This window comes from Salvelinus alpinus, chromosome 1 (assembly GCF_045679555.1).
Source record: "Salvelinus alpinus chromosome 1, SLU_Salpinus.1, whole genome shotgun sequence".
NCBI lineage: Eukaryota > Metazoa > Chordata > Actinopteri > Salmoniformes > Salmonidae > Salvelinus > Salvelinus alpinus.
In genome coordinates this window covers 67,349,770-67,358,213 of record NC_092086.1, presented here as the reverse complement: position 1 = coordinate 67,358,213, position 8,444 = coordinate 67,349,770, and the positions used below count along the sequence as shown (strand labels likewise).

At 40.7% G+C, this 8,444-nt stretch overlaps 2 protein-coding genes across 3 annotated transcripts in view; one reads left to right on the top strand and one right to left on the bottom strand.

The window, feature by feature from the left end:
* The first annotated feature begins 2,500 nt into the window (after window positions 1–2,500).
* On the top strand, window positions 2,501–5,285 carry LOC139583816 (cyclin-I-like). Its single transcript, XM_071415344.1, has 5 exons — window positions 2,501–2,794; window positions 4,600–4,747; window positions 4,855–4,989; window positions 5,074–5,148; window positions 5,259–5,285. The coding sequence occupies exons 1-5, from the start codon at window positions 2,748–2,750 to the stop codon at window positions 5,268–5,270; spliced, it is 417 nt and encodes a 138-aa protein (XP_071271445.1). The 5' UTR covers window positions 2,501–2,747; the 3' UTR covers window positions 5,271–5,285.
* The window catches only part of LOC139583806 (septin-8-A-like), a 43,371-nt gene continuing 40,163 nt past the window's right edge, over window positions 5,237–8,444 (bottom strand). The window contains exon 10 of one of the 2 annotated variants that reach the window (XM_071415299.1): window positions 5,237–7,227. In XM_071415299.1, coding sequence (XP_071271400.1) covers window positions 7,062–7,227 — 166 coding nt within the window. In that variant the 3' untranslated portion in view covers window positions 5,237–7,061. The remainder of the gene's footprint in view (window positions 7,228–8,444) is intronic. The other variant, XM_071415310.1, reaches the window with a different exon arrangement.

Genomic DNA, 8,444 nt, shown 5'->3' with positions numbered 1-8,444 from the left:
GAATGGAAACCAGGTGTGTATGATCAAGACTAAACAAAACGAAAATGAAACATGGATCGGTGGTGACTAGAAAGCCGGTGACGTCGACCGCCGAACGCCGCCCGAACAAGGAGAGGGACCAACTTCGGCCGAAGTCATGACAGTCATTCTGTATACTTCTGGCCCTTCTTTGGACACTGTGTTAACTAACCTCCAGACGAGCTTCATTGCCATACAACTCTCCTTCCGTGGCCTCCAACTGCTCTTAAATGCAAGTAAAACTAAATGCATGCTCTTCAACCGATCACTGCCCACACCTACCCGCCGGTCCAGCATCACTACTCTGGATGGTTCTAACTTAGAATATGTGGACAACTACAAATACCTAGGTGTCTGGCTAGACTGTAAACTCTCCTTCCAGACTCACATTAAGCATCTCCAATCCAAAATTAAATCAAGAATCGGCTTCCTATTTCGCAACAAAGCATCCTTCACTCATGCTGCCAAACATACCTTTGTAAAACTGACCATCCTACTGATCCTCGACTTCGGTGATGTCATTTATAAAATAGCCTCCAACATTCTACTCAACAAATTGGATGCAGTCTATCACACTGCCATCCGTTTTGTCACCAAAGCCCCATATATTACCCACCACTGCGACCTGTACGCTCTCGCTGGCCATCGCTTCATGCTCGTCGCCAAACCCACTGGCTCCAGGTCATCTACAAGTCTCTGCAAGTCTCTGTCACCCCCAAAGCCAATTCCTCCTTTCCGCCTTTCCTTCCAGTTCTCTGCTGCAAATGACTGGAATGAACTGCAAAAATCACTGAAGCTGGAGACTCATATCTCCCTCACTAGCTTTAAGCACCTGTTGTCAGAGCAGCTCACAGATCACTGCACCTGTACATAGCCCATCTGTAAACAGCCCACCCAACTACCTCATCCCCATACTGTATTTATTTCTTTATCTTGCTCCTTTGTACCCCAGTATCTCTACTTGCACATTCATCTTCTGCACATCTACCATTCCAGTGTGTAATTGCTATATTGTAATTTCTTCGCAACCATGGCCTATTTATTGCCTTACCTTCCTTATCTTACCTCATTTGCACTCACTGTATATAGACTTTTCTTTTTTCTACTGTGTTATTGACTTTATGTTTGTTTATTCCATGTGTAACTCTGTTGTTGTATGTGTCGAACTGCTGTACTTTATCTTGGCCAAGTCGCAGTTGTAAATGAGAACTCGTTCTCAACTAGCCTACCTGGTTAAATAAAGGTGAAATAAAATTTTAAAAATAAAAAAGTATCCCATTGGTTTCTTCATGAACAACCCCCCCCCGAGCATCCCATTGGTTCTTGCATGAACACCTACCGCTAGCACAGCAGGTGGGAGGATGGGGAGACACCGTGTGCTAGCTAACCATGTACTGGTTTGCTAGTTAGCTAGCACATGGTGTGTCCCCTGCCTCCCACGTGCTGTGTACCGGAGAAAACCTTGCCTGACAGACAGGAGCAAAGGACACTGTCTACAGGTCTCCCTCGCCTCCCGCTAGCACAGCGGGCGAGAGGCTGGGGCGACACTGTATGTTAGCTAACTAGCTAACTGTATTGAAGTGCCCTCGCCTCCCACCTGTCCTAGCTTAAACATTTACCAATAGAAGTATAGATGCAGGAACACCCCGAATTGCAGGCTGCAAGTGCACCCTTCACCAGAAATGTTATCTATGGCAAATATGTGTAACCAATGTGAAATGGCTAGCTTGTTAGCGGTGGTGCGCGCTAATAGCGTTTCAATCGGTGACGTCACTCGCTCTGAGACCTTGAAGTAGTTGTTCCCCTTACTCTACAAGGGCTGTGGCTTTTGTGGAGCGATGGGTAGCGGTGCTTCGTGGGTGACTGTTGTTGATGTGTGCAGAGGGTCCCTGGTTCGAGCCCAGGTAGGGGTGAGGAGAGGGACAGAAGCTATACTGTTATGCATTTCTGCAACAGCGGTATTAGGCCTACTTGTTTTGTGGTAACTGATTTATGTAATGTCTGTAGATGGTCATATTCTTTCCATCCTCTAGCAGTAGACTAACAAAATCTATGCTTACAGTTGTTTTTGTGTTGTATTCTTGTTCATTAAAAAACATCTAGAATTGTGGTAATCTATGAAATGAAGGCCTAGTGCTTGAGGGAGAACAACCGGCAAGCTTAGCCTATCCACAACGTCGGGCCACTGTTATAGGGGCTGGGGGCCCTCATAATGTTGTCTGCTTTGTCTGTGGCTCAGAGAGTGCTGCAGAAGGAACACAACCTGATAAGGTTTCATTGTTTGAAACACAATGCCCAAAATCTGACGATTCGTTTCATGCACATGATAAAAGTAGCCTAGCCCAAATAATATTACTTAATAGTATTTTACAATACATGTTGTAGGGACATTTTCGGTGGAGGCTCGACCATTTTGTATAACGGATCCCGTATGTTTGCCCCACTAACACAATGTTTTATTATGGACATGATGAAAAGATAGGCGGAGTCAGGGGCGTTCAAAACAGTCACTGCTGGGCTAGATGTTGTTTCTCTCTAATGTGCCGTCTTCATTTTTATCGTTTTTATGTAGTGTTTATACATCCGTATAAGGCTGTATGAAATTAAGTATGTGTTTTTTATTTGGTTGTGTACTAGATTGCGAGGAGATCCTGTACTATTGTTACTGACAAATTCCATATTGTTTGTTTGAATAATCTTGCTTTGGTAAACATGGACGATTAAAACCTATGTACAAATGCGCCTGTTGTCGAAGAACATATCTGCATTTCGAAAGGTAAGAAGACTAATTGAAGAAATAAAGTATCGAAAGATATCACGGCAGCATCTGAGACGCAAAACAAAAGCAATTGACTTCAGCTGCAGCTGTTCACTATCCCGCCCATATGTCTTCTGTTTTTATGCACAAGCAAAAGTGAATAACTTATGAATGTGAAAAATTGTTGCACACAGCATACGAAAATCAAAAAATGGCGTGCCTTAACAAAAATGTAACGCTTATTTCATGATTTCCTGCCTAGTCAATCTATAAATGGAGCGCTGTATGCTTGTGTACACTGTTGAAAAATCCTTTCGGTGCTTATGTACAATCCATTGCTGCAACCTGACTCAGGGGTAGACTTAACATATTACATGTAAATATATTGCCCTCCATTTAGAATGATATGATAGGTTTCGTATGTATTCATTTGTGGATGTCGTCCGTCATCCATTTCGTATTATATGTCACGAATTACAATTCGTATATTTTACGAATTGCAATTGGTACAATATATTAAGAATTTGCAATATGTTTGATATTTTAGGAATTCCAATTTGTTGTGGCTAACATTAGCTAGGTGGTTCTTAGGAAGGGTTACCTAACATGTTAAGTAGTTGCAAAAAAAATTTGTAAGTAGTTGCTAAAGTTGTCCGTGATAAGATTCGAATACGCAACCTTTGAGTTACCAGACATTCGAGTTACACACCTACCCATCCATAACCAAAATTATTGTATTTTCATCTCATTGAAACTGGTGTACAACACCGAAAGTAAAAGACGCAAAAATGAAACTTAATAATGGGAAGCATAGAAATAGTACACATAGAACCGATCTACCGCCTAGACTTACGTTCGACTAGAATGACACATTTGTCACATTTCTATGTTAATTTTGTAGGGTCCCAGCTTTAAGTAACCTTCTGTTTTATGTAACCATTCCAAACCTAACATATACTAATGAGTGTCTATGTTAAGTCTAGTCTATGAGACTACCAGGCTGATTATGTTGACACCAGTGGTGGAAAAGGTACCCAATTGTCATACTTGAGTAAAAGTATATATACCTTAATAGAAAGTTACTCAAGTAAAAGTGAAAGTCACCCAGTAAAATACTTGAGTAAAAGTCTAAAAGTATTTGGTTTTAAATATACTTACATTTACTTGTGATACTTAATTTTGAAAATATACTTAAGTATCAAAAGTAAAAGTATAAATCATTTCATATTCCTTCTATTAAGCAAAGCAAATTTCCAGATAGCCAGGGGCACACTCCAACACTCACATTATTTACAAAAGATGCATTTGTGTTTAGTGAGTCTGCCAGAACATAGGCAGTAAGGATGACCACGTGTTCTCTTGATAAGTGTGTGAATTTCACAATTTTCCTGTCCTGCTAAGAATTCAATATAGAACTAGTACTTTGGGTTGTCAGGGAAAATGTTTGGAGTAAAAAGTACCATGTTTTCTTTAGGAATGTAGTGAAGTACAGATACCTCAAAAAACGTATTAAGTAGTACTTTAAAGTATTTTTACTTAAGTACTTTACTCCACTGGTTGACACATTCTGCTCAGAAATCAGCTGTTTAGAATTAGACTATCCAAATGAGACATTTCTAGCCTGGGGAAAGTGACATTAGATTAACCTTTTGTGAAGAAGAAAGGAGAACGTTGGACATTTCAGAAAATGTTTTGTTCCAGAGTATCTATGACTCTGACTTTGAATGTAACCTACGAAGTTGTGTTTAGCTGTTATGTGATGCATTTCATTCTCCCACTGTAAATGGCATGGCCTGTAACACTACACGGTGTGTCCTTCTTAGGTGGTGGAGAACCCTGGCCGGCACCAAGGTCACAATGAAGAACCCAGGAGTTGCAGAGAACCAACGGTTGGTGGCGTTATTGGAGGATGCACTGGGCAGGGAGATGCGCCTCTGGAAAGTGCCAGTCTTCAAGAACAGCTGCATTCAAGTATATGGGCTACCATCTTGACTGAGCCTAATGTTTGACACAGTCTGACACATTCACCACACACCCCTGCAAAGTTCTGACCTCTTGATTCTTTCCATTGCACACAGGGTACTGACATTACCCCTTTCCAACTGCAAGATGTGATCCTGTGGCTGGGTGAAATGTGCAGACTGTTCAACTTCTGTCAAGAAACATTTGCTCTTGGAGGCTGTGTTCTGAATAGACTTCTAGCAACAGTGAAGGTATGGAAATCTTCTGTTCTTGAAAATAATTCACAGCTCACATTCTGCTAAATTCTAGAGGTGCTAAATCACCTTCTGTTTCAGGCCCCGCCCAAATACCTGAAGTGTATCGCCTTCACCTCTCTGATTCTCTCAGCAAAAATCAATGAGGAGGATGAGGTGGGATTTTTATCTCTTGGAAGTTTAGCAAAACATAATTGAACATAAGTTTATTCTTTCTAATAGTCAAAATAAAACACAACGCTAGTTTAATACAATATGTTTATTAGCTCCCTCGCTGATGTCTGTTGAAACAGGTGATTGGATCAGTCAAGGGCCTTGTTGTGCAGAGCGGATGCAACTTTTCAACAGCGGAGATTCTTCGCATGGAGAGGATCATACTAGATAAGCTGAACTGGGACCTGTATACCGCAACGCCAATCGACTTCATTCACATCGTAAGTAGCAGTTAACACGTCCTCACTGCTTTGACAGGCTCAAACACAGTACAAAAGCACAGGGGAACACACACTTCATCTTGTCAAAGATGGCCAATGTTAACTTCTCCCCGATAGAGTATTGGTCCTAGAAATTGTGCATTGATTTGACTTGTGTCCGCCTGTGATATGTCTCTGTCCACACCTGACACCATTGACAAGCGGTCATCTAAATCTTAGTGATTGAGTGCAATTTAGAGCATAGATCAAGCCAAGGCACTTATCTGATTTACCTCCAGCAGTAAAGCAGAAAGTAGAACCCTGTTATTTAACAAGGGGAGAGGCTTTTAAGATATAATTTGTCCAATCCTAACCCACTTCCAAGTACAATCTTAACATAAATAAGTATTTGCCTAGTTAAAAAGGTTAAATAAAATGTGATTAATTGGAATAGTACCGTGCTGTCATGTATGCATATTTAGTGTCATAAAAAAAATGCCATGCTGTATAGATTGTTTATGGCACACTGGAGTTTGACATCTTGGAAAGATCCATACTTTATACTACACACCACAAACTGGAAGTCAAATAAGCATCAAACACTAACTATTAACAGACATATTTCATCCTCAAGTCTAGTAGTAGACGTCCCTGCAATGTTACCATGGCAGACCACAACCATTGGCCAACATTCTTGAACAGAATCCTATTGGTGTGAAGTAAAACGTTTAGGGCAGTTTCATTGTTTCACACCAGAGCCAATGTGAAAATTTCCTCAAATTATAACATAAGATTGTTCTGAATACTGAAACATTTCAGAGATTGATGAATGTCTCACCAGTTAGTTGTGTGTAGATTATAGTTTAATCCATAATAACTATTCCATATTGTCCTAGCTCAGAATAGGTTTATTACAAAAATACAAGTATTGTAGAAATCAAAAAAAGAAACATGATACAAAAAAAATCTAGTTAAATAAAAATAAATTCTCTAATACTTTTCAAATAAACTTTCCAACAATTACATTCTCCTGAAAATGTACTTTGCATTCAGCAACCGAAATAGTGGTCATATCTCCATTGTCTTTCAAACAAGAATGGGTACTACAGGAATATTGTCACATACTTTCCACCATAACACAGTTGTATGATTGAGCTGTGGATTCAAAGATGGGCTCTTTCAACATTTCCACTAGATCTGTTAAACGACAACCTGAAATTCTGAAGTTTTTTTCCTTTGCTCAAACAACATGGCTGACTATTTGCAAAAGAGTGGAGACATGCAAATGCATTCACAATTTTGTGACAAAGAAGAAAAAAAAAGGTTTGGGCATTACAAATGTAGCCCCCCATGTTGGTTTTACACTAACAGTCTTACAACTGGGAGACAGACTAGCACTGCACACAGCAAAGAGGGCATCACACCTCAGGCAAGGAAAGGGGGCAGATTACTAAGAAGATAATGTAATATGGGAATGGCTGTTAAAGAGAAGATGTGGAAAGTTGTCCATGATCGACATGAATTGTGACGAATGAATGAATGAAACAGCGGATATGTATTAATGATGGTCTCCATCTTCTGTATTTTGTGATTATTGCAGTTCCATGCCCTGTTGATCTCTGGCCATCCCCACCTTCCGTCTGTGGGTGCTCATTCTCAGAAGAGGCCTTGCCTCCAAGCGGCATTGTGGACTAGGCAGGTGCAGCACTGTATGGCCTGCCACCAGCTATCACAGTTCAAGGGCTCCACACTAGCCTTGGCCATCATTACCTTGGAGTTGGAGAGGCTCACCCCAGACTGGTTCTCAGTCTTCACCGATCTGCTGAAGAAAGCACAGGTAAGACACGCAACATCTCCCAATGGAGCTATCACCACCCCTCACACTGTTCAAAACACTTGGCTGTTTGCTGTCATGCTTTTGTGTTTGCAGTGTAATTATGCAACCAAGTTGGTGCTCAAACATTAGCGAAGTATGTTGGACCATATTACAAGTCAAAAGTTGGCACACTGACTCATTCCAGGGTTTTCTTTGATTGTAATATTCTCTACATTGTAGAATAATAGTGAAGACATCAAAACTAGGAAATAACATATGGAATCATGTAGTAACCAAAAAAAGTGTTAAACAAATCCAAATATATTTGAGATTCTTCAAAGTAGCCACCGTTTGCCTTGACAGCTTTGCACACTCTTGGCATTCTCAAAACCAGCTTCATGAGGTAGTCACCTGGAATGCAGTTCAATTAACAGGTGTGCTTTGTTAAAAAGTTAATTTGTGAAATTTCTTTAATAGCACCACTATTATTATATTCTACAATGTAGAAAAATAGTAAAAATAAAGAAACCCTGGAATGAGTAGGTGTCCAAACTTTTGACAGGTACTATAAATCTTTCTTCAGTTCACAATAACACCTTTTTTCTCACTTTTCTTTTGTATTTGGTCTTTGTATTTGTACGTTCCTGGTTAGAAGAACATTGCCATCCATAACATTTTTCTATATTTCAATCTTATTTTTTATTACAGTTGAGTTAAACAATGGAACCCACACAATCGACATCTGTCATAAGGTGTTTTTATTTTTACTAAACCTGTTTGCCATGTCTGAGGAAATCACTGTATGTTTTTCTGCTCCAGATTCAGAGCACGGAGTTCATCCACTGCAAGGAGATGGTGGACGAATACCTCACCAGCCTGGAGTTCTCCCTACCAGCCAATGCAGTGTACATATTTGACAGCACCAAGATGACCAAGCTTCAGGATGAGGTGTCCTGGGAGCCTGCGGGCAAACCGGGTCTCGGGCAGACCAGGAGTGGAAAGGGAAGCCAGGGGGAGGGAGATACAGACAAGTTCTACGATGGTTTTAGGTGCCTATACAACGAGGGGTTGGCTCTGGAGGTCATCGGGGACAGTGATACTAATATCCTCCATGAGGCCCACCAGAAGAATGTGTCCCCCTGCCCACCTCTCCACCCTGCTGTGAGCTAATATCCTGTTGGACTGAACCTGTCTGCATGTGTTGGGGATTGTTTTTACTTTGT

What these genes read in the sequence shown, in the direction of transcription:
- LOC139583816 (XM_071415344.1), top strand. Translation starts at nt 2,748, where the DNA reads ATGTACAAATGCGCCTGTTGTCGAAGAACATATCTGCATTTCGAAAG. An exon ending in ACATATCTGCATTTCGAAAG is followed by an intron (nt 2,795 to 4,599) that starts GTAAGAAGACTA and finishes TGTCCTTCTTAG; the next exon opens with GTGGTGGAGAACCCTGGCCG. An exon ending in TCAAGAACAGCTGCATTCAA is followed by an intron (nt 4,748 to 4,854) that starts GTATATGGGCTA and finishes CATTGCACACAG; the next exon opens with GGTACTGACATTACCCCTTT.